At 42.1% G+C, this 25022-nt stretch overlaps 2 protein-coding genes across 4 annotated transcripts; both read left to right on the plus strand.

Moving 5' to 3' along the window:
• Positions 1 to 2105: 2105 nt before the first annotated feature.
• cant1a (calcium activated nucleotidase 1a) lies at positions 2106 to 12290 on the plus strand. Of its 2 annotated transcripts, none has more exons than XM_084072125.1 (4): positions 2106 to 2242; positions 8119 to 8808; positions 9973 to 10176; positions 11276 to 12290. In XM_084072125.1, the coding sequence occupies exons 2-4, from the start codon at positions 8142 to 8144 to the stop codon at positions 11644 to 11646; spliced, it is 1242 nt and encodes a 413-aa protein (XP_083928251.1). In that variant the 5' UTR covers positions 2106 to 2242; positions 8119 to 8141; the 3' UTR covers positions 11647 to 12290. The 2 variants fall into 2 exon arrangements, with proteins under 2 accessions (XP_083928251.1, XP_083928250.1); XM_084072124.1 differs by lacking the exon at positions 2106 to 2242 and adding an exon at positions 6576 to 6737.
• Positions 12291 to 18079: 5789 nt separating this feature from the next.
• Positions 18080 to 23239, plus strand: LOC311055593 (galectin-3-binding protein B-like). 2 transcript variants are annotated; one of them, XM_084071845.1, is made up of 6 exons: positions 18080 to 18294; positions 18694 to 18803; positions 19544 to 19762; positions 20459 to 20590; positions 21397 to 21694; positions 22011 to 23239. In XM_084071845.1, exons 2-6 carry the CDS (start codon positions 18716 to 18718, stop codon positions 23110 to 23112), a joined length of 1839 nt encoding a protein of 612 aa, XP_083927971.1. In that variant the 5' UTR covers positions 18080 to 18294; positions 18694 to 18715; the 3' UTR covers positions 23113 to 23239. The 2 variants fall into 2 exon arrangements, with proteins under 2 accessions (XP_083927971.1, XP_083927970.1); XM_084071844.1 differs by having other exon boundaries at positions 18084 to 18294; positions 21391 to 21694.
• The last annotated feature ends 1783 nt before the right edge of the window (positions 23240 to 25022 follow it).

Genomic DNA, 25022 nt, shown 5'->3' on the forward strand with positions numbered 1-25022 from the left:
TGCACTGTGCATAGTTGAGGCCAACAATCATCGCTGACCTTTCACCACAAAACTGCAGCATAAATGTCAAATATTGCGTCAATCTAATCTAATATGAAGTTTCATGGTGTTATCTTGATGATCACACAGTGTAAGGAGTCATTGTGGACAGAGTTGTTCTGGGTCTGGAGTAAGTGATGAATGTAATCAGCCACATAAGATGCCCCGGCCCGCATTGATGATGTGGTGGTCGACCACATCTGGTTCAGCTCGCTGTACCTCTAGTCCTCTACAGTGGGTACTAGTAAACAGACCCAGACCATCAGATCTTCTCCATTGGCCAAGGACTGTGTGGCAATTTAAAATGATGCCAATTGGTTTTTACAACACCCCAGCCAACTTTGAACGTTCAATGGATAGGGTACTGGCCAATGTCCCACACAAACGCTGTGTAGTTTACCTTGATGACCTCTTTGCCCATGCAGCGGCCTTCAATGCCAGGCTCTGACCAGTCTGAAGAAGGTGTTTGAGGCCATTCACCAGGCAGGTCTCCACGCCTCCACCTGCACCTGTTGTGATGACAGTTCTCACTCTCTGAGGCAAATTATGAACTTTTTTATTCCACTACATTTATTTGACAGCTTGTACTAGTTACTTTACAGAATTAGATTACTAATAATCTGAGTTCCCAGAAGTTTTCGCCGGCTCGGCGAGGAACAGATTACTAATAATAATAACATCATTAGTCCAAAATCTTCAAAATGTTTAGAAAATAAATACTTTGACTTAATTCCAAAATCTTTTTCAAATAGCCAAAGTTTAAATAGGTCTGAAGTGGTTAATTTATGTTTTGTAATAATCCAAATCTACAAAATATCTAGTAACTAAAGTCTTCTACTAATTGTAGTGGAGTAAAAAGTACAATATTTGACTCTGAGATGTGTTGTGCTAGTGGAGTAAAAGCAAATGTATAAAAAAAAATGAAATACTGTAGCAAAGTAAAAGTACCCTCGCCTTAGATCAAGCCTATCGTGTATGTATTTTATCGAGTCTGACTTTTACTTTCGTATCTACGAGTCTTAGCGACCACCCTCCCAGTTTGCCCTGAAATGTCACCAGTAATTCAGTAAAGCAAAGCCCGTATTTCTCTGAACATGTACAAATGTAAAATATAAGGTGCTTACCCGCTTTACCCAAATGTTGCCTATGTGTCCGGAGTATTTGTGCAATGTATTAGTCCATACTTTTCAATAAAGAAGTGTTTTAATCCCGTATGTGGCCTATTCTGTCGGAAGTTCCCAATGGGCGGCATTGACGGTGCGCATCTGGTGAAAGCCGGAATTACACGCAATGTCAACATGTAGTAAACGAGGGGGGGGGGGTGTCGTTGATTGATTGATTGATGTACTTTGTTTAGTAACTAAGACATGAGAACAGTACATGACAGTACATAACAGTACATGGAAGTACAAATTCGCAATACAAGGTCTACTAAACTGGATAGCTCAGTTAAGCACTTAGCTTGTTTGAGATGAGATCCCCATGTACACAAATCATGATGACATATAAGAGACAGACAGATATACACACTACTATACAGAATGTCATACAATCAGTTTACAGGTTACTGGTATGAAGAGTGAAAAATATGTACAAAAGAAGAAAGAGAGAGGGGGGGGGGGTAGGGGGTAGGTTAGGTTAGGACATGGGGTAGGTTAGGACTTGGACAGACAAGGGCCATAGACGGGATTAAAACACGGGATTAAAACACAAAATATGTACTAATACATTGCACAAATACTCCGGACACCTACTTAACATTTGGGGCAAGCGGGTAAGCACGCATTTTGCATTTGTACATAGAAATACGGGTTTTACTGGTGACATTTCAGGGCAAACTGGGCTGGTGGTGGTCGCTAAGACTCTCGTAGATATACAAATGTCAAAAGCGATATATTTAAAAAAAAAAACATCTACGATGGTCTTGATCTAAGGCTACTCAAACCTGTACTTAAGTACAGTACTCAAAGTAAATGTACTTAGTTACTTTCCAGTTTCCACCACTGCTGCGCAGGCTGTACGCGACATGCGCGTCATCACCGCATACAGGAAGTAATGTGTAATTTTCCTGCTGAACGCCTATGGCTGAACGAACGGAACGCAGGCTGAAGGTTCCAAAGAAGCAAATCGAAGCAAGCAGACGCAATGTTATCCCAACTACAACCCCTCTTTAGGACGTTTCAATGAAGAGCTAACATCTACAGTAAGTCCCCATCAAACTGCTTCATTTAGTGGACCTGGAAATGGCGAGAGATGTGTGTTTATGTTTATGAATGTCATCATTATGTGATGGCACTTCTTCTAAACCCTGCCTCCCCCCTGACAGCATTACAGTCTGTATTACTAGCTACATGGAAAGCTGTACTACTAGTTAATAATTAGCAATGGGTGTGTGAGCAATGGGTGTGTGTGTGTGTGTGTGTGTGTGTGTGTGTGTGTGTGTGTGTGTGTGTGAGAGAGAGAGAGAGAGGGGGGGAGAGAGGGGGGGAGAGGAGGGCGAGAGAGAGAGGGGGGAAAGAGGGAGAGAGAGAGAGACCACTGAACTCTACTAACGTCACAACCATCAAACTTTGGCTATACAGTGGGTCCTACATTACTGTGTGCATGAAATAAGCCTCTCCTGTCGGGAACGTGTACCATTTAATTTGCCATTATATTTTAAGGCAGGGGTCTTCAACGTTTTTCCAGGTCATTTAAGGACCCCTTTGAGAGAGAGATGAAGCAGGGACCCCCCCCCCCCCCCCCCACTGCATACTGTATAAAATTGTGTTGCAGAATAAAACTTTTCTTAGATTTCATAGATAGCTTCTTAGACTTGCTTAATCCATCACTGTTGGATTCATGTCCATGTGTATTTAAAAAATAACTTGACCGTTGGCTCTCCCCCCCTCTACACCAAACCTCTTTGCTGAAAATAGCAGATCTACAAGCTCACAACACATCGCAGTGCTTGTAGATCTGCTATTTTCGGCAACCCGAAAACCCGAACCCTATTCATTTATTTCTTTTCATAGTTTTGGCGCCCCCCCTGTCCACTCTGAGGACCCCCTAAGGCAGAGGTCTTCAACAGGGGGTCCGGGACCCCTAGGGGGTCCTCAAAGTTACTACAGGGGGTCCGCCAAATCTTTGTGTGATATGATATTTTTTACATGAACCACTTGAACCCTAGCACCCCTTTTCTGAAGAGAACTTTAGCCAAAAATAGCAGATCTACAAGCTCACAACGCCTCGCAGCGTGAGCTTGTAGATCGGCTATTTTTGGCAAAGAGGTTTGGTGTAGAGGGAAAAAAGAGCAGACCAAGTAAAACAAAAAAGATGACACACAACTTTATACATAGAGGGGGTCCCTGCTTCATCTCTCTCTCAGCTAGGGGGTCCTTGGCCTGAAAACGCTGAAGACCCCTGCCCTAGGGGTCACGGAGCCCCTGTTGAAGACCCATGTTTTAAGGATTAGTATCAGTGATTAGCGTATTATTACCCAGTGTTGTTGCAGGAATGCCACGCGCATCCCTCCCTAATAGCCCACAGCACTCAGTAAACTATTTATTGTCTTGGAACACCTGTGTGCTTCATTTCTCTTCTTTAACTGGTGCTGCGTGATCACTTTCCTTTGAAGTCCATCTCCCCAGATGTTCTCAAATGGGAGAGAGGATAGTTCACGAGGCAGGGAGAGTTTCAGAGAGCACGTGTTTTTAATGCTTGTTGTTTAAGGCAAGGGTCTTCAATGTTTTTCAGGCCAAGGAAGGACCCCTTAGGTGAGAGAGAGATGAAGCACTACATTTCATAGATAGTTTCATAGACTTGTTTGACAATGACAGCACTATCATCGTCAGTGTTGTGTAGATTCATATTTGTTTATTTTTCACACTATCTTTTCTATTAATATGTTGGATTCATGTCAATGTGTATTTTCACTTAGAAAGGAATACCAGCACTCCTTTTTTTTCCTAGATCCTTTTTTAGGATTTGTTTATTCAAATCATAAGCCCCTGCAGCAGATCAGCCCGTCGTGTTTGATCTCTGTTGTCATCTTCTCAGAATAATCCCTGCAACAGAGAGAAGTGTCAGCCTGTTTACAAACAGCAATTTGTTTTCAATATGAGTTGATGATCCTTCCCATTTTTTGTGCAGAGCGTACGCATGTACAGTAATTGATTTATCCCCCAAAACTCTCTGTTATCATCAACAGATCGCACTTGGGCAGGGCCTTTTATCCAGCTTCCCTCATTGCATCATAGGAGCAGCTCTGATATGTGAGAGTGTAGCTGTCATTATTATTACTGTAGATTTGTTTATGATGGATTTATTTTTGAGCCTGCTGGATTTTTGTGGGTTTTGTGGGTTTTAAAAAGTGCAGGTAAAGCCGGTTGTTGTGAATGTGATTTCCTAAATCTTGTTTGCTTAATTATACATTTGCGTGGGTGGATAACCTGAGCTCACCAAGATTACTGGTGGATTCTGGGCGAACTGTAAACAACAGGAGCCTATTCACTAGACTGCTTGAATGGTTTGCACCTTTGGACTTGCACTTTGTCAATCATGATGCTTAAAGTTCACTCCCAGTCCCAACATTAGAACACCCTTAGTCACGATTGCATTATGTGTAATCTGTAGTAGAATTGAACAGTGTTGAATGCAGTAATCTGGACACTCAGTAACGTTTGAGATGACAGTAGTTCAACGCAAAAGAAGGAGAAGGGGTAGGTGTCAGCTGATCTGCACAATTATGATTATTCAGAGGAGGACCATAGAAAAATATTCTTCTGTGTTCTTTGTAGAATTCTGTTGCATATAAGTCAGGCTAGTTTGTGTGTGTGTTGTGTACACTGCATGTGGAATTCAGTACATACAAATTCTCTCACCTGCACAAGAAAGTGAGACTGTGATTCTATATCTGCTGCTATTTATATCTGACTGCTGCAAATGTTTCTCTACTTGGCTGCACAAGAAGCATTTCTGTCTAATTGTATTTCTATTTTGGCCATGCACCTTATGCATATTTGGCATAGTGCCTTCTTGTTATCTGACTCAGTTTCCCTTGTTTCTTTCTTTATTCTTTACCTTTTATAACTCGCCTGCGCAACAAATAATTTCACCCGCTCTTTTATGCCTGCCCTGTAAACCTGTAAAATGTGTGACAATAACCCTGAAGTTAAAATACGTCATCTTGTTACATTTCAACAGGCTTCATGAAACTGTGTATTTAGGAGAGGATAGCTGGTCTGCCTCAGTCAGAGCACACAGCCACTGATGATGCTGCCATAATGGACTGCTGTTTGGCTTGGGGCCCTGTTATGAAAGAGCCTTTCAGAAGAGGCGGGTTCCCCTCGCTCATTTTCAGAGAAATGCAGCCATGTTTGGCCCACAGGGAGTAAAGTTCCTGAGGTTGGATTAAGAGGTCATTGGAATTTAGTTGGGAATCTCTAGTAGGTCATGGAAGGTTATGGAGCCTAGTGTAGGCCCTTCGGGTGCAAAGTAGCTCATTTATGACTGTGTATTAGACTTCAGTTAATGACTTACTGTTAACCCATTTAGAACTGGAAAGCCTATATAGTTGTTATACCTTTCAATCCGGGAAAGCATCTGTGTCATTTTAGTTGATACTATATATCGTCACTGTCGGGCAGAAACCTTGTGTATCCATGTTTCAAATTGTTTTTGTATTGTTTTTTTTTGTAAATTAAAGTTCTCATACAAGAGTGTTGCACAAAAGTCATGAAAATGGCAGATCTACAAGCAAGTACACAACGCCTTGCGATCCGAGGCGCTTGTAGATCTGCTATTTTCACTATTTTAAATCGCTTTTAAAAATAATTAAAAAAATAACGGTTTTGGACTTACAAGGTTTGCACCCGACAACAACAATATATCGCAACATCATTTTAATCAAAACTATTTTTTTTTTAAAGAAAATTTAGAAGGCATTGTAGAATCAGCCTCAGGTCTTTAAGGGATAGTTAACCCCCTAAGTGACTTTTCTTCTATCGATTAGTCACCCCATGGAGACTTGAATTCATGGATATGTTTTTGTCGCATTCCTAAACCAATAATTTGATGACAGGCGGCAGCGGTTCCGGTAGGAGACACAAAGAGTCTCCTTTGTGTCTCCTACCGTAAACGCTGCCTACCGACAAAAACAAAAAAACTAATCGATAGGGAAAAAAAATGTGGGGGGTGAACTATCCCTTTTAATGGGTTAAACTTAATCTGTCTGTCTGTATATAATTGATCAGAGATAGAGATTCGTCCATTCAACAGAATAGATCCGAGAGGATAACAAGACCAGATCATGACGTTCCTGATCCTCCTGACCCTGTTTGACTTGACTATTTGCCACATCCGCCTGTCTTTTACTATCCAATTATAGGCTAGGGGGTAGGGGGGCTAGCTGTAATACAGTAGCTTGGTAGTGTATTTCCTGCTTTACCTGTTGAAACTGTCCTTTTCTAAAGGGACAGAATGAATGGGCCACTCCCTCCTTTCACGTTGACGTGGTACATTACCTGTGTGTGACATGCCTGTGGCACCCGGCCTCCTCTTCCTGCTTTTGTTCGCCTCAAAGAATGTACAGTAACTGGGAGGACTGACTGTCACACAGTCGTATGAGTTTTACCTTGGATTTGAAGACTTATTTCAATGAATGAATGCGTTTTGACTTGTCATCTGGATGAAGGAGCTGCCTGTGGACACTATTCCTGGTATGACTATCTAACTGTAGGCGATCTCAGAATTAATTTAGTTGTTTAAATGTTTTTTTAGCTTAAGCCTTACATGTCTGTGCTTCTTTGGTAACCTCATAGATGGACCATATAGAGTCATACACACAGTATTTGATCTTGGACAATATATTGTTATGTAGGCTAATTATCTACAGATAGATCTGTGCTTACATTGCATGTGGTGGAATGGATGTTTGTACTACTCTGCCTGAGGAGGCTACAAATGAATTGCGATTTGACAGTAACTGGTATTTAGCTTTTAAAGCAAATAGTGTCTGAGAACAGACTGATGCGGTTTTATGTGTTGGTCAGTGGATTCTCTGGATGTTTGAGAAAAACAGCAAGCCAAAGCTCTGTTGTCTTGGTAGCCACTGTGTAGTCCAACAGACACCTGCTATACACTTCGTTTTGTATGGCTTGGTTCAACATGCTGTTGATTTGAATATACTGTATCACACAAGCGCTGATTAGAATGCAGATTAAACTATTCCAGGACTATGTTTGAGGTTTTCCTGATATTTGGTAATATACTGAGTACTGACACCCAATCATGGACATGATAATAGCCTAGGGTTACCAGATCCCAACAAACCAACTGTGGAACAATGAGTATGTTGTGTGGGACAATGTTACTTGTCCCACTTGGCACGTTACTTACAATGCAGAGATCATTATGTAATGTCTCTATCTAAATATGTCTATTCTGCCCCTCAGCTCATAAGATCTCTATGCTTTGCCCTTTGGTTGATTCAATAGCACACAATCAGACTACCGGTATGCAGGTTACATAACATACAAGACCTTTCATTTGAATGTAACTTTCCCAACTCTCTCACACTAAGTGAATAGAGTAAAGGAAGCTAAAGTTTCATAGTTCTTATGTATTGGGTCGTATTCCATCCTTTGTGAAATTGAAAAATTATGCTTTAATGCTTTCACTCAAGTTTCGTGCAGCTGTATTTACATTTATTTTTTGGTAGTTTCTATCATGTTCCGCCTAAATCTGCTTTTCTTCTTCGACTCTGTGGTACAATTTGCGCCATTGGGGCGTAGCGTAGACATCAAACACAGCCCTTTGATCATTCTTCACAGCCATTGGATAAGAGCCACATTTTCAAAAAAACGTCTGTCCTGCTGTAGTTTGACTTTTGAAAATGAGAGCCAATCAAAATGTGGGACATCGCCTCAAAATGTGGGATGCAGGAGTCGGGACATGTGATGAAAATTCTGTTCAGTCTCGCTTAAAGCAGGACACCTAGTAGTCACCCCCGCCCACAACTGACATAAGACATAAGAGGTCAATCAGTTTGATTGGGGTCATTATTAACCATCGTTCTCTCTCTCTCTCTCCTTCCTGCAGCTCCTGCTGGTGCTCACTCCTCCATGCCTGCTCCCCCGGGCTACACTCGACTGGAGCAGAATGATCCTATGAACCCTCTGCGCATCTCTGTCGGTGGTCTCCCCATGTTGGCTTCCATGGCCAACACCACTGACCCCCGCTTCCGCCTCAAATGGCGGTCCATCGTGGCGGTGGCGGCGACCGTGGTCCTGGTGATCCTGCTCTTCATGCACCTGGGCCCGGGGCTGCGCGGGTCCCCTCCGCACGGCGGCGACCCGCACACGAGCTGGAGGCCCGGCCGCCCCGGCCCCAGGCAGCAGGGTGCGGCGGAGTCCCGCTACAACGACACCTACCCGCTCAGCGCCCCCGAGCGCACGCCGCAGGGCACCCGCTACCGCATCGGGGTCATCGCCGACCTCGACACGAACTCGCGCAGCGACAAGAAGCTGACGTGGTTCAGCTACATGCGGCGCGGCTACCTGCTGGTGTCCCAGAGCGGCGACAAGGTGGCGGTGGAGTGGGACGCCGAGAGGGTGCTGCTGGAGAGCCACCTGGCGGAGAAGGGGAGGGGCATGGAGCTCTCCGAGCTGGTGGTGTTCAACGGGAAGCTCTACAGCGTGGACGACCGCACGGGCGTCGTGTACAACATCGACGGCGACAAGGCCGTGCCGTGGGTCATCCTGTCCGATGGAGACGGCTCAGTGGCCAAAGGTTAGCGATGATGATGATGATGGCCCCGCAGTTACACACATCCCTAATCTCTCAAGAACAGATTCCGACCTGCGGTGGAATCTGTCGGAGCGGTTCGTCCTAACCAGTGCGCATTGGATACAAGTGGGCGTGCCTTCAGATCAGGAAGTGGGCCGCGCTTTACCCAATCAAATGTAGTGGGCGGGATTCACGTGTCCATCCACCATGATCCACCCTCCCCCCCTCGAAACTAGCCGAAACTAATTTAACAATAGCGTCCTCGGAGCGGACAAAACCACGGAAAGATATTCACATTTTAAATTACTCTTTCATCATAGAAACAAGTGGGCTTATAACCAAAACCATCCATGTTCTCTGGGAGAAGTGGTGTTAGTGTTCCGTGTAGAAATATTGTTAGTGGGAATGAAAACATGGTCGCACCAACCGGAAGTGATGCGCTATAGGCAGACATGAAACCGGTGTTTCCCTGCGCTCTAGTCTAACATTATACTCCTGCCAGACTCCACAGAATATCAGAAAAGCAGAGGTCGCTGTTTTTCATTTTCTGTGGGGTCTGGCTACGCGAGACTACACACATCCCTAAAGCACAAGTAACTTCATCTCAGGTTGTTGCCAGCCGTGGTGGAAAAAGTACTCAAATTGTTTACTAAAGTAAAAGTATCAATGCTGCAATGTACAAATACTCTGTTACAAGTAAAAGTCCGGAATTCAAAAATGACATGAGTACAAAAGTATTGGTATCAAAATGTACTTGAAGTACCAAAAGTAGAAAGTACTCCTTATGCAAAATGTCCCATTTCACAAGTTTTCAAATGAATAAAATGTATAAAAACCTTCTCAAAATAGCAGATCTACAAGATCACAATGTGTTGCATTGTGACACATTGTGAGCTTGTAGATTGGCTATTTTCAAATGGCCGAAATGTATGTAGGGCTGAAGTGGGTATTGTATGTTTTGTAATAATAATCAAAATCAAAAAGTAACTAAAGTTTTTCATATAATTGTAGTGGAGTAAAAGTATAATATTTGTCTTTGATATGTAGTGCAGTAGAAGTAAAAGTACTGAAGATTGTTACTTTACGACGCAGGTTGCCAGTAGTACACACATTGAAATGGTTCCCTGTAGAAATGTGGATGATGAAACTTTTTTTCTCCCGGTATAGGTTTCAAAGCAGAGTGGCTGGCGGTGAAGGATGAGCATCTGTACGTCGGGGGTCTGGGGAAGGAGTGGACCACCACGGCGGGGGAGTTTGTCAACAACAACCCGGAGTGGGTGAAGGTGGTGGGCTACAGAGGGGACGTTCAGCACGAGAACTGGGTCCCCAGATACAAATCGCTGAAGTCTGCTGCGGGGATCGAACCGCCGGGTGAGGGCGCAAAACCTACCTATACTAGTGTCAACAACATTTGCTTATCTCTCCCTCACACACACACTCACTCACTCACTCTCACACTCACACTCACACACTGGGTACAAACAGACATGTCCGTTTGCAACCGAACGAACGGCCGGAAGTCCCATCCACTCCCATGTTAAAAGAAAAACGGAAAAACGGGCGCGATCCGGTCCGGAAAAAGCACATCCGTGTTCCGCTTTTCATTGAGTAACATACAGAAATTGCCGGATCCGGAACAAGAGCTTCCGTTTCGTAGCGACCCGTTTTCCGCCAGCAAACGGACATGTCTGTTTGTACCCACTCTCTCACTCTCTCTCTCTCTCGCATGCACGCACGCACGCACGCACACACACGCACGCACACACACACACACACACACACACACACACACACACACACACACACACACACACACACACACACACACACACACACACACACACACACACACACACACACACACACACTCTCCCTGTATTAAAGACTGTAATGATGATTTGTGAATGTAATGCAGCGGAGGGAAGGGAGGGACCGTTAACATGGGCAGATACAAAGATACACAAATACACAGCATATTTGTCGTTCTGTCGCTTTGTATCTGTGTTGCTCAACACGGTCATTGACGTCATCAAGCGTGCGTCCGTCATCGGAGCTACAGTTTGTTTTGATTGATTGATTGAATATTTTATTAGGCAAAAAATGTAAAACAACACATTTACATTTAAAAAACTTGTCTAACAGGTCCGTTCATAAAAGTCCTTGCGGACTTGTTTCCAATGAGGGATACATGAGCGATACAAATCTACAGTTGTAGATTTGTATCTTTGTATCTGGAAGTTGAACCCAGCTCAACTCCAATTTGTAGATTTGTATCTTTGTATCTTTGGTAGCAGCTACAAACGTCGGCTTTGTATCTTCATGTCACTGGCTTCCATTGAAAATGAATGGTAGCATGTATCTTTGTATCTGCCCGTGTGAACGCAGCATCAGAATGTCTCGGGTGTCTTCTCCCCCTTTTTTGTTTTTGAGCATACGTTTACTCGTATCACTCTTCCCCCCCCCCCTTTAGGTTACCTCATACACGAGTCGGCAGCGTGGAGCGACACCCTGCAGCGATGGTTCTTCCTCCCGCGCCGCGCCAGCGCAGAGCGCTACGAGGAGACGGCGGACGAGCGGCGCGCCACAAACCTGGTCCTCAGCTGCTCGCCGGACTTCAGTGACATCACCATGAGCCACGTGGGACCGCTGAACCCCACCCACGGGTTCTCCTCCTTCAAGTTCGTCCCCAACACGGACGATCAGATCATCCTGGCGCTCAAGTCGGAGGAGGACGCCGTGACGATCGCCACGTACATCATGGCCTTCACGCTAGACGGACGCATCCTCTTGCCCGAAACCAAAATAGGGGATGTGAAATACGAAGGGCTGGAGTTCATTTAGAGGGGGGGACGGATGGCTTTAAAAGCCCCCTTTGTCGTGAGGCCACTGTACTGTGGTTCTGTGTTGTTTACAATCCAATCACTGTTGAAAGTGACTTGCTGCTTGTTCTCTTAAGTTTGGGAAAGACAAAACGGCAGCCGCTCAGAGTATCTCTGAGGTTATTCGCCAGCGCGATCAGAAAAGTCAAAGGTCTGGAACTGTTGATAGTCGATGGTGATGATGGTCCATTTTATGGAAGGTGGTGCGGCGCGAGCTTGCCAGAACACAACAAGCCAACATGTTTTGTTGATCATCCCATTACTTGGTCAAACGTGACCCTCAGAAGTGCTGTAGCTTCTAATGAATGTACAAAAGATGAATTAATCAGAGACTGTGATTTTTTTGTTTTTAGTAAATCTTTACTTATATGCACATACAGTACTGTACCCACTCGGGATGGGGGTAGCTGGGTCAGAGGGTAACATGCCATATACTCCAAACATATGACCTTCAGTGGAACGACTAAAGGTCTGTGTTCTCTTTTGTCTCTTTGTTTGTTCAATGAAAAAAATATTTGAAGGAAAAATTGGTGATTATTTAAATGTAACTTCATAACATTTCCTTGTCTGCTGTTTTTAAGTAAAGATTATCTTGGTAAAAATCTGCCATGGATTTCTCTTTTGATTTTTCACTTTGTTTAAAAGGGGATCTGATACACAAACTAAACCAATGTTGAGTAGACATTGACCTCCCACAGGTTTCGGACCAGAAACGCTGTGCATGAATCTACCCTGAGATGTTTTAAAGTGAAGCAAAACTACTGCTGTCCGAGAGGGAAAACTACTGTACTTCTAAAGCGGACGTCAGGACAAAAGGTGAGAGGTAAATGTGAATATAAGCATTTCAAGTTATGCGTTTGTCCTTTTTTTGTCACAAATTGTCAGCGTTGCACCATTTTGGTGAGGGTAATGCAACATATCGTCATGATATATTAAAGATATTAAAATAATGATTATTACTGCCAAATACATATTATTTTGAGGGGCCTTGACATGAAAACGTTTTGAGCACCACTGATAAAGCAACATAAGTTTTTCAGAAAACTGTTAGGATTTAGAAGACATTTTGTTTGGTGAATAACCTTGCTGACACAAGCTGTTCTCAACGAATGTCTCTTCAACTGAGTTTGTTGTTTTATGCTCAAAAACATCCAAAGCACAGTAACAGGGAGGTATTTCTCCACATTGTTTATTTTCATTTGGACACTTTTTTCCTGGTCTTTATATCAGAGACCGATCCTGCAGTTAGAAATGTTGATGGATTAGTTTTTCTGGCTTTTTCTGGCTGTTGCTAGCCCTAAATGTATACATTACTATGGACTCTTGATGTGCCATAGTGTCTACTCTATTCCACTGCACTACACATTTTAAAACAAGCCAATTTAAAAATAAATAAAATCTAAATTATTTTGGGGGGAGAAACGATCTACAAGCTCACAACACATCACAGCATGTTGTGAGCTTTGGATCAGCAATTCTCTTATCTTTTTAGCCTATAATGGCATGCCCAAAATTGGGATGTGAGGGTTAAAGTGATTAGCTAGCCTATATTTTAGAAAACCTGGAGAAGTTATCCACTGTATACTGGCAGGTGGCAGTCCTGAGAGAGTCATTCAATGTGGCATGGTCCAAGTATATTCCATGTTTGGGATTTCAAGTACAGTACAGACAGTGCTTCCATCTTACATTGCAGAAGCAAAAGGGCCACTTAGCTGCAAAGGTGAGTGGGAAGTTCCAGCTGAACTAGTTTTTAGTTTGTCAACGTAGCTTCAATAGTTATGGTTTCCATTAAGGTGAACAGGTAAAATAGGCCTAATCTATGTTAATGAGAAAGTATGCCGATGGAACAATTGAAAAAGACTTGAGTCATACAGATAATTATGTAGGCTACATGATGAGTCATTAATGAAGGGCATGGCAGGATTGAAAGGAATGCAGTGTCACAATAGTTTGATGCAAAGGAGCCTAATTGAATCAGAGGTGAGGAGGTCTGATGGTGAGGCTGTGGATCAAAGGTTTCCATGGATTATGCTTGTTGAGTGTTACTATAATTTAGTTGTTATTGTTATTATTGGACACTTTGAAGTTCTGCCCTCCTTTTGCTTTGGTGCTCCTTCTCAACATGATGACATGCCGTGTTTTTGCTCTTTTCCACTGTGGTCATACGGCTGACTTGACCATACGTGGTACGTACAGGTGTCACATACAATACCACAAATCCCTTGCAACATATTAATGAGCATGTCATCCTGACTCACCAAAAATATTCAAACAAATTTTTTAAGATTAGATTGTGAATATTTTTAAAAGGGGAAGAAATTATAATATAAAAAAAAGAAAAAAGTGCCACAGACATAGACAAGTCTTGCCACGGACATCTTTGTCCATGTGCGGACATGTTGATGACCCCTGGAGACAAATATTGTACTTTTACTCCAATACAATTATTTGAAAACTTAAGTTACTAGTTACTTTGTTGATTCTCATTATTACAAAACACATTAACCACTTCAGCCCTATATATACTTTGGCTATTTGGAAATAGTACTAGGGTGCAATGGAGTATTGATACTTACTGTGTGTGTGTGTGTGTGTGTGTGTGTGTGTGTGTGTGTGTGTGTGTGTGTGTGTGTATTATTATTATAATTATTATGATATATTGTTTTTATTATTATTCTTTTTAGAAACATGCAAATGCAGATTACTGCATAAGCCAGTGGTCTTCAACAGGGGTTCTGGGACCCCTGGGGGGGACTTAGAGTTACTACAGGGGGGGCGCCAAATCTTTGTGTCACAGGAACCTTTTTTTTCATTAACCACTTGAACCCTAGCGTCAGTGATGCTATGCTCATTTGAGAAGTGGTTGCTCTCTATTTTAATGACGTGACGCGCACGTCGCTTAACACCTACAGTACAGGTCACACAATGGACAATTGATATGCATATAGGCTAATTCCTATGTTAATGTACCTGGCGTGAGTCGGGAGCCTTTGTAAACTTTGATGAAGTGTGAATTTAAAGTAGTTTTAAATCTATGCGTGTGCCTGCGTGTCCCCCTGGCCAAATAAGTGGTTGCTCGGCGTGCAACCCCGTCCACTGAGCATTGCACCCCTGCCTAGCGTCACTATTCTTCCCTATTAAAAATAGCAGATTTACAAGCTCACGACACGTCGCAGCGATGCGTTATGAGCTTGTAGATCTGCTATTTTCGGTGAAGAGATGTAGAGCGGAAGAAAGAGCAGACCAACTGCAGAGCTATTATGAGCTGTTAATGTCTGAAAAGACACAAAAACATTAATTTGCACAACACTAATGATAGTGTTGTCCAACTAGTCTATGAAGCTATCTATGAAATCTATGAAAAAGTGTAATCTGCAACATCATTTTATATAATGTCGTGGGGGTCCCTGCTTCATCTCTTATCTCAGCTAAGGGGTCCCTCGTCTGAATAACGTGGAAGACCCCTGGTATAAGCTATAGATCTATATTGAACTGATATTTTTTTAAATTTCTAAATACGCTCATCATTTGAAAATAAGAATGTGAAGAATGATGCAGACCGTTCACTTTGTCTTGTCTTTGTGTATGAGCAGGGAGAGCACCAGATGGTGAGATGCAGCCACGGCAGGGTGAAGTGAGCCTGGCGCGCTCTCCGATCATCTCAGAGGGTGTGGAGATCTACCATGGCAAGGAATGGGTGCTGATGAAGGTCCGAGTGACCAAAACGTTGCATCTTTACAAATACATTTCTTTGTAAGTGAAGAGAGTGTGGGGGACTCCCTCTCCCACCTGGCTGCAGCTGATGTGGAAATCCTCGCTTACAATTTATGGACTCCAGTCGTTAAGTCTAGCGGAATAGAAACTCTCAATAGATCAGATAAACCTTGCCTCAAAATGCAATATCAAATGGTAAGGGAAAGATTTATGTAACATAAATGCTGTAACATTCACACATCAGACATGTTGTTCCAGCAAGGCACAAAGATAGACTGACTTGCTCTTCCCTGACGGTGGGCTCATAATTGGCTAAAGGAAAACAATAATTCATTTGATGTCTTCTCCTGAGCTTGTTAGTGCTAAAACATATCTCCTCTGCACAGCCAAAAAACAAAGGAGTCACTGACTTTCTGGCAGCTATGACCTGCCGACCTGAACTCCCTTTTCCGGCCTTATCAACAGAGAGGGTCTGGTCTTAGCTCTCAAACTCAAACTAGCAACACAGACTAATCAATGCTAACCAATGTAATATAATAATATAGATTTGCTTCATCACAGCCCAAGTGGTGTGTGTCGACAGTTGCACTTCCCTGGGAGCCAAGCCTGCTGTCGTTGGAGGGGTTAATGGAGAAGGCGCTCTCTAGTTCCATTAGTCCTAATCTTAGGAACCTAGTGGGATTATGACTGGTGGAAATAATTGAGTTCGGAGATGCTGTGTGGGCTGAAACTGGTTCTGAAGTAGGCCTTCTGGAGATGAATTATGGCACTCCAAAATCAACCCACTACAAGGCTTTTGAAAACAATTTAGGATTAGCCGAGGCCTTGATAACAAGCACATCATGCATTATCACACTTACTGTATACCATGCGCACGCGGCCACATATCAGTGAAACAACAGAAAGGCTGTTTATTTTCTCTGTAATACAATACTGTTAGGTTATTCCATGCCTTCGGCGCCTGTGATATTATTATGATTATAATTACGTGTGTATTTACTGCTTACTTAGGATTTCCCAGAGTGGTAGGCCAACATAGACAGAAAGGGGTAGATACATCTGCTTGTTGGAGGGCTGTAGGTCGTAAATTCCGTACCATTCCCTTATCTCAAAGAGGAGAGAGAGATAGGCTCAAATGACATGCCTGATGCCTATGTATTTGCCCAGTGAGTAAAGCCACATACTGTGGGTCCTTGCTTAGATTTTCTGAGGGTCATAATAATTCTTTAAAGTCTCTTATCTGGAAAGAGAAAGAGACCCAGGCCACCTTGGGGGTGGGCATGATATCTGGTGGGAGGCAACATCCTTTGTGTGGGTCTTTGTTGCAGAGTCAGTGGGAAATTTCGTTGAGGACTTGGGACGTGGTAGAAGTAAGTTGAGGAGACTCGATGATTATGTGCTGATATGTTTATTGTTTATGTGAAAATTCATGTTGGTAATATTGTCATTGTGTTATCTGTGTTTATTTCCTAGGTTTATAACCTGACCTGGTTAGACCTTGTTAGTAGAATGTGAGCCTACTGGCAGGATCGTAGTTGACTAAGATAGTAGTTGACTGGCCGCTTAGCAGCAGGATTGGCTGCTGGGTGTGTTAATGTATGTTTGTATTTGTGTAGTAAATAAAAACCATCAAAGGCACAGGTCTGAGCAATAACTACTTGAATTCCTCCCAAACTCCTGGCCTAGTCAACCAGACGCATGAGTAGTTGCGCCTGGTTGGATTTCTGAACAGATACTATACTAGCATCATATACTATGATACTGTAATGCATTCACGTGTGTGTGTGTGTGTGTGTGTGTGTGTGTGTGTGTGTGTGTGTGTGTGTGTGTGTGTGTGTGTGTGTGTGTGTGTGTGTGTGTGTGAGTGTGAGTGTGAGTGTGTGAGAGAGAGAGAGATTGTTTTTCTGCTTTAGATGGCTGGCACCATTGAGGCAATTGCAATTAAATGGGGGAAACAAAAGGATTTATAATGAAGACAGTCTGTCATGTGTTTATCTATGTTTATCAAACGGGTGTGTGTGTGTGTGTGTGTGTGTGTGTGTGTGTGTGTGTGTGTGTGTGTGTGTGTGTGTGTGTGTGTGTGTGTGTGTGTGTGTGTGTGTGTGTGTGTGTGTGTGTGTGTGTAATCATACAACTAGTCTGATCATCATCATTCTTTTGCACATTGCCTGCAGGCCAAGGACCTCAATTCTTTAATAGCTTTCAAATTGGTCATTTGACACGATCCTGTTTTTGGTTTGACGTGGATTTGGACCTTTTTGACCTGAAGGTCAATGTTCCCCCCTTGAGCAAGCAGATAGGCTATATTAGCTCAGTTGGTTGTAAAAATGTTAGCACTTGTGCAAGAGATATGGGTTCAGATCCGGGGTAGAACAGGAAAGTTACATAGTGCAGCTTTATGTCAGTCTTTATCCCCTTCGACACAGTTTGGAATGGCGACATTCACCAATGCATGTACAAACTAGTAAAGCACTGTTTTGTCAACGTGCCATACTCCAAACATGACCTTCGGTGCTCTGTGATCTCTTACAATTCTGTTTTTGTCCATGAATGTCAACATTATTGTAAGGATATTGGATGAAAGATCATTTAAATTATTATAATTTAAACTTTATAACATTTACTTGTCTGTTATTTTGGGGTGAAAATATCTTGGTTCCTCTTTTGATTCTTCCCTTTGTTTATAAGGACGTCTAAAAAAACTCTCCCACAGGTTTCGGTCTCACAGGAAAAGTTGTGCAATCCCCCTCACTGAGGTGATTTGATGTGAAACGAAACTTAGAAAACGAAATCCAACCCCTTAACCCCTTTTTGTTCCTACTTGTGGTTTATTAGCAGTGAGATTTGGAAGCATACCTCAAAGGAAAAACTACATCTAAGGACTACATAGAGGGATGTGAGTAGTGGTAATTTCACTTGACAGAATTTTACTGCATTTATGTACTGCAATTGACCTTTTTTGTTTAACTCACAAATTGTCAGCAGTGTAGCATGTTTGAGGTTCATTTCTAGTATAACATATTGTAATAATTCAGTTAATAATTGATAAATATATTATGTAGGTTATTAGCCTATTTTTAAATAAGGATTCCTTGTTGCTGCTTAGTGTTTCACTATAACTACATATAATAACAATACATCATATATTATGTCGATGTAACTATTTTCAGGTTATTGTATTGGCCATATTTTGTGTAAATGTAGCCTGCATTGTTTGGTGGTTAATCTTATTCACATAAGCTGTTATGCTCAAAAGCATTTTGTTTTTATTAACTTTTCTCCTTGTCTTTATCAGAGACCCAATTCAGCATTTGAAAATGGTGACACATAGAGTGGCTTCCTACTGTTGGCTGTTGCTGTTTTTTCATGTCACCATGATTGATTCTGGGCTGTGGAACCTATTCAGTGAGTCAACCAGGACCATGCCCTGCTCCAAGACACTTTGAAACACCATATTGTATATATTTATTTGTTTGTTTGTTTGTTTGTTTAGGCTTTGAGGTATCTTTACTTTCTTCAGTATTTATACTTCTACCCCACTACATCTCAGAGGAAAATGTTGTACTTTTGCTCTGCTACAATTATATGAAAACTTTAGTTACTAGTTACTTTGTAGATTTTGATTATTATTACAAAACACACTAACACTTCATCCGTATATATATTTCGGGCCATTTGAAAATAGAAGATCTACAAGCTCACAATGCGTAGCGATGCGACACATTGTGAGCTTGTAGATCGGTTATTTTCAAAAAATATTTTCTACATTTTGAACTTGTGAAATGGGACATTCTGCACAATGAGTACTTAGTATAAGTATATTTTGATGACGTTACTTTTGTACCTTTACTCAAGTACATTTTTATTACCCAGACTTTTACTTGTAACAGTAACTTGTGAGTATTTCTACATTGCAGTATTGATACTTTTACTAAAGTAAAACATGGGTACTTTTTCCACCACAATTCTTTTGTGTGAATTTGACATTTGAGAATCATGTTTTATAACACCATGCAATTGGATGTTGATTACTATAATTCTGAACTTACTAAAATCTAAACTATGCACACAATATATTGAAAATATGTTTTTCTAAATATAATTTGAAATCACCATAATTTTTTCTTGTCTTTGTGTATGAACAGAGAGAGAACCAGATCGTGAGCTGCAGCCGCGGGAGGGGGAAGTGAGGCTGGCAGACTCTTCTTCGGCCATCAACGAGGGCCGTGTGGAGATCTACCACAACGGGGAATGGGGAACGGTGTGTGATGACAAATGGGACCTGGCTGCAGCCCACGTGGTGTGTCGACAGTTGCACTTCCCTGGGGCCAAGTCTGCTGTCATTGGAGGGGCTTACGGAGAAGGTATACTCTCTAGTTCAGTGGTTCTCAACCTGTGTGTGGTGGCCCCTCTGTAGTAACTCTTTGAGGGCCCCCTGTTAAAGACCCATGCTCTAGCTCAGTGGTTCTCAAACTTTTTCATGTCAAGGACCCCCGAATTGACACTTATTAGCCCGCGGACCCCCATTTGAAAAGCTATGCCAAGGACACCCATAATAGATGTTAAGGCTCTAGCAGTGATTTTCAACCATTTTAATTTCAAGGACCCCCAGTTTCACATGCATTAGGCTACGGACCCCCATTTAATGTCATTTCTACCTCTGGGACCCCAATTTATATCGTAAAATCAATGTTAATTTAACTCTGGGAGTGTACAAATGGATCCAAATGGACCCGTTCAGGATCCATTTGGTTCCATTTGTACACTCTCTGAGTTACAGACCCATGAGGGTCCATTTGGTTCCTAACTATCTATCATTTGGCAGGGGACCCCCTGGCACTCCCTCAAGGACCCCTGGGGGTCCCCGGACCCCACTTTGAGAACCAATGCTCTAGTTCCATCAGTCCCCCACCAGAGGGCAGGAGAATCACATAAAAAAAAATAATCATTGCACAGTTGTGATTCAAGGATTGACTTGAAGGCTCACCATCTTGTACTAATGCCACAAGTAACAAAACAAATGCTTGCTGTCTAAATGAAGTTGTCATTTCATACGTCAGGTTCTGGACCTATATGGCTGGATGACATGGAGTGTAAAGGAACAGAAACATCTCTGTCCAGCTGTTCTTTCAAAGCCTGGGCAATGACTGACTGCACACACAAAGAGGATGCTGGAGTTGTTTGTGATGGAGGCATGTATTTAAAGTGGTATCTGCCACACTCAGGTCTCTTTAAACAATATAAAACAGCAATGGATGACAATTGATATTTCCTGGGCTTTGCACATGCCTTTAGTTTAAACTCAGTTTTCACAAAGAAACATTTACATAACACAAACACAACATACGGATATGCACTTACTCCATGTTCATTTGCTGTCCAACAATACATCCATGACCTACTGGCGCAATATACATGTATGTTCATTATAATCCCATCTTTCCCTGTACTGTGCACAGTGGTGGAAAGTAACTAAGTACATTTACTCAAGTACTGTACTTAAAATGTTGAGGTATTTTTTACTTTACTGGAGTATTTCCAATTTTCAGTATTTTTACTTCTACTCCACTACATCTCAGAGGCAAATATTGCACTTTTACACTACAATTATATGGAAATTACTACTACTGTAGTGACTTTGTAGATTTTGATTATTATTACTAAACATACATTATACATACTATATATATTTCGGCTATTTGAACATAGCAGATCTACAAGCATCACGACGCGTTGTGAGCTTGTAGATGTTTATACATTTAGAAAACTTGAGATTCTGCATGAGTTCTTCTACTTTCGATACTTTAAGTATATTTTGATCCCAATACTTTTGTACTTTTACTCAAGTAAATTTGTAATTCCGGACTTTTACTTTTACAGAGTCTTTCTACATTGCAGTATTGATACTTTTACTTAGTGAAACATTTGAGTACTTTTCCCACCACTGACTCTGTATGTTCATTATAATCCCATCTTTCCCTGTCCCGTGCAGGACCAGGCCTGAATATAAGCAGCATCAGTGATACTACCAGCCACTTGCTGGACCACAGCCTGGGTCTGTCTGACGAGCTCGGCCAAATGTTTGACAGTGGGAAGGGCTGTGACTTCCTGATGGCGGTCCAGAGCCCCACTGGCCACCGACAGGAAGATGGAACCATGGAGATGGCCGGGACAACAACAGTCTGCGCCCACAAAACCATCCTTTCACTGTTCCCGCAGTTCAATGCCTCAGATGGGAATAACAGCAGCTACGTCATCAGGCAGTCATGCCAGTCATATTTCACTGCTTTCATCAGGTACGCTGATTGCTGGGTTAAGAAACAAAACAAGAAACGAAACAATCTTACTCCACTTCCTTGCAGTGATTTAGCAATGAAGAGAAGTTGAGACATGGTCATGGAAAAAAACAAACTTACTCTTGAGAAATGGGAAGGTTTCTTAAGTTCATGGTATAATCAAACAAAGGACATGTGTTGTAAAGTCACCCAAATTATTACAACTTTCATTATTATGGAAAAAGTCAAACATCAAATATATAACATATAACCATCAAAACATTATGCATTGTGTTACTCTAAATACTAAATACATGACCATTCTGTTTCTCATTAGGTATATTTACACCCGCAAGATGGACGTGACCATCTCCTCTGCCCAGTGCCTTCACCAGATGGCCTCCACGTTTGGGGTGACACAGCTGATGGAGGACACAGGCCGACTCTTCACCAAGCTCCTCCCAGAGGACATCACGTTCCACACCCAGGTGTCCCTCTATGAGTACTCAGTGGAGACGGGGGACTTGCTTCTCCAGGAGAACTGTCTCCAGTATCTAGCCTGGAACTATCAAAATCTAACCACGTCTCCTGCTTGGACCCGTGTCACTGTGGACCTCATCAGACCCCTCCTACTTCGCTCGGATCTGGTGGTGCCAGACGAGGCCTACGTTCTGCAGGTCCTGGAGAACTGGATCTCTCAGGAGGGTCATTCCCCCAGTTTGGAATCACAGGCTGACCTGCTGGGCCTCATCCGTTTCCCTATGATCCCTGCTGAGAATCTCTATGATTTACAGTTCAGCTCGGTGCTCTACGATACTCACCAGAATCTGTACCGTGATAAGACCCTGAAGGCGCTTAATTTCAATTTTCTCCTCTTCAGCACCCTGAAGAACAGCTCAACCTTCAAGGGAGAGGATTATGATTACCAGCCCAGGATTTACATAGCAAAGCCATGGAGCATTTCTATTGACCCAAAAATGATGACCGCAATCACACGCCCGCCAATTAGATCAAGGCCAAACTATAACAGGAACCAGTTCGGCGGCGGCGGGTACGGGTATAACCAGCATCAGCCATACGGGTATCAGACAGTGCCACCACCCACTGTCAGTCCATACACTAGAAGAAGCGAGACATTTAGCACTCCTGTCCACAACAGCTTGATCTTCCAGACCAACATGATCAGATGGGAGGCTATCTTAACGAGCCAACCTGTTGGCCAGTTGACCGCCCAAGTCAGCCTTCTCCCGTACCAGAGCAAAGTTCGCTTCAGTAACCGGCTGCTGACGGTGTGCCAAGGCAAGTACATCTGTCAGGTCCAGGACTTCAAGAACAATGTCGCTCATATTGCTTCTAACAGCAGCCAGGCCTCCGTGCCATGTCCTTGTCCTGATGACCAGTACATCTACCACTTTGTGGTGAGACCGGAGTACATGTGATCCAACAATGTGCCTATTGAATATGGTACAGTTGAGTGCTCATAATAAAATGTGTTTTCTGATGTTGATTAGCAACAAATGCTGAAACTGTTCTATGTTTTGCTTCAATTTTGTTTTCCAGACAAATAAAGGCTTGAAGAAACTGGAATGTTATTGGTTTTTAATTTCTCCACCAGTTGGCATCTGTTTTTTAAACGATAAACAGACACAAAACTCATCTCTACAACTCTCTGACCGCTGTAGGACCTCTTATTTTCCAAGGACTGAATTAGCACTTTAATGAGGAAGCATACTCTTTCCGAAAGATTAGTCCAGCAGATTTTTACCAGTCCTAGCGCTGCTGCTTAATCTACCATCTGTCACCATCATTTCAGCCAGACAGATGTTGTTTAGCTCACACACAGGCAAAAATGGGGTTTGAATTAATATAAAAGATTACAGTATTATGATTAATTAATATTAGTATTATTAGTACATGAAATAATATGCAAGTGAAATGCTAATTGAACTTTGTATATTTAAATTGTATTTGAATTATGTATTGTGTACAGAATCCATGGGGAAGCACGCACATCCCAAAAAAGTCACAGGTGCCGAACTAAAATACGTATACATTTAGGAAGGAAGGAAAGTTCGCACACTGTATATCAGCTCCCAGGAATTTATTTCAAGTAGGTACAACGTTTCGACCCTATCGGGTCTTCATCAGGTCTGATCTCAGATCTCTGATATACAGTGTGCGAACTTACCTTCCTTCCTAATTGTGTATTGTGTCTCATAAATCATGACTTATGGCTGGATATCTTTTGCTTTATTAATTTACCTAAAAGGTCTTGAGGAGTGACCCTTGATACACATCCCATATCTAGCTATTGACCTTCTTACCAGAAAACCAGTGTTGATATCAAAGTTTTTCCAATTCAATTATTTTGTAGTTTGTTTTGTATTTGTTGTAGTTTTATGTCAATGCATTTTCACCGATATCAACAGTTGACTTGTGTCAGCGTTGTATACATTAAAGAAAATGCAGTACACATAGTATTGCAACTTAAACATGACATGAAATGTATTGTAAAGAATTAATATACTCTACAGTATTTACTGTAGTTTTCTTTATCATCGTTTCATCATCGTTTTCTTCATCATCGAAAATAGCCGATCTACCAGCTCACAATGTGTCACAATTCTAGAGAAGTTTTGAAAAAACTGTCCAAAATAGGGACCCCAGATTGAAAGTGGTTATAGCACAGGTTAGATCTTGTATAAAGTCAGAGTCACATTGGTATTTTCGTGAATCATGGAATCTTACAGAAAGCTTGGTGTTTTGGCAGACACCAGACAGTTACAGTCACACTTGGCAAAATACAAACCAACATGCCTGGGCAGGTCATTGAAACACTCAAGTCACGTAACATAGATTGACTAAGAATTATGAGTGGTGGGTTGTCTGACACACAAGATAGGAGTTGATGGATGTAATATTAACATTATGCAGGGGATTATTTCACTGTCTTATCTAAGCTCATTTTCACAGATGTCAGATATCTGTTGCTGCAGTGGTAGAAGTCACAGGAATTATCTAGCATGCAAGGGGAGAGTGGTACAGTATTTTTCTAAACGATAACCAACTGGACACTTGAGAGAATTGGGCACTTTTTTTCTGGAGAATTTGGCACTTGAAAGCACGGACTGGTCACTATTTTGGGGGAGAACTGGGTACATTGTTACATTTTTACATTAGAATCCATTTCTACTAACTTATATCCCATTTTACATTTTAACACCCATACTGGTAACTGAGCTGGACCATTGCTCACCCATGATTGCATAATATTGTTAATACGATACTAACGTCATTGCATATTATATATTTTTTATCAGATTAAGTCACAGTAAGCAATAAATGAGGC

Source organism: Gymnoscopelus microlampas (assembly GCF_963454915.1).
Source record: "Gymnoscopelus microlampas genome assembly, chromosome: 11".
Lineage (NCBI taxonomy): Eukaryota > Metazoa > Chordata > Actinopteri > Myctophiformes > Myctophidae > Gymnoscopelus > Gymnoscopelus microlampas.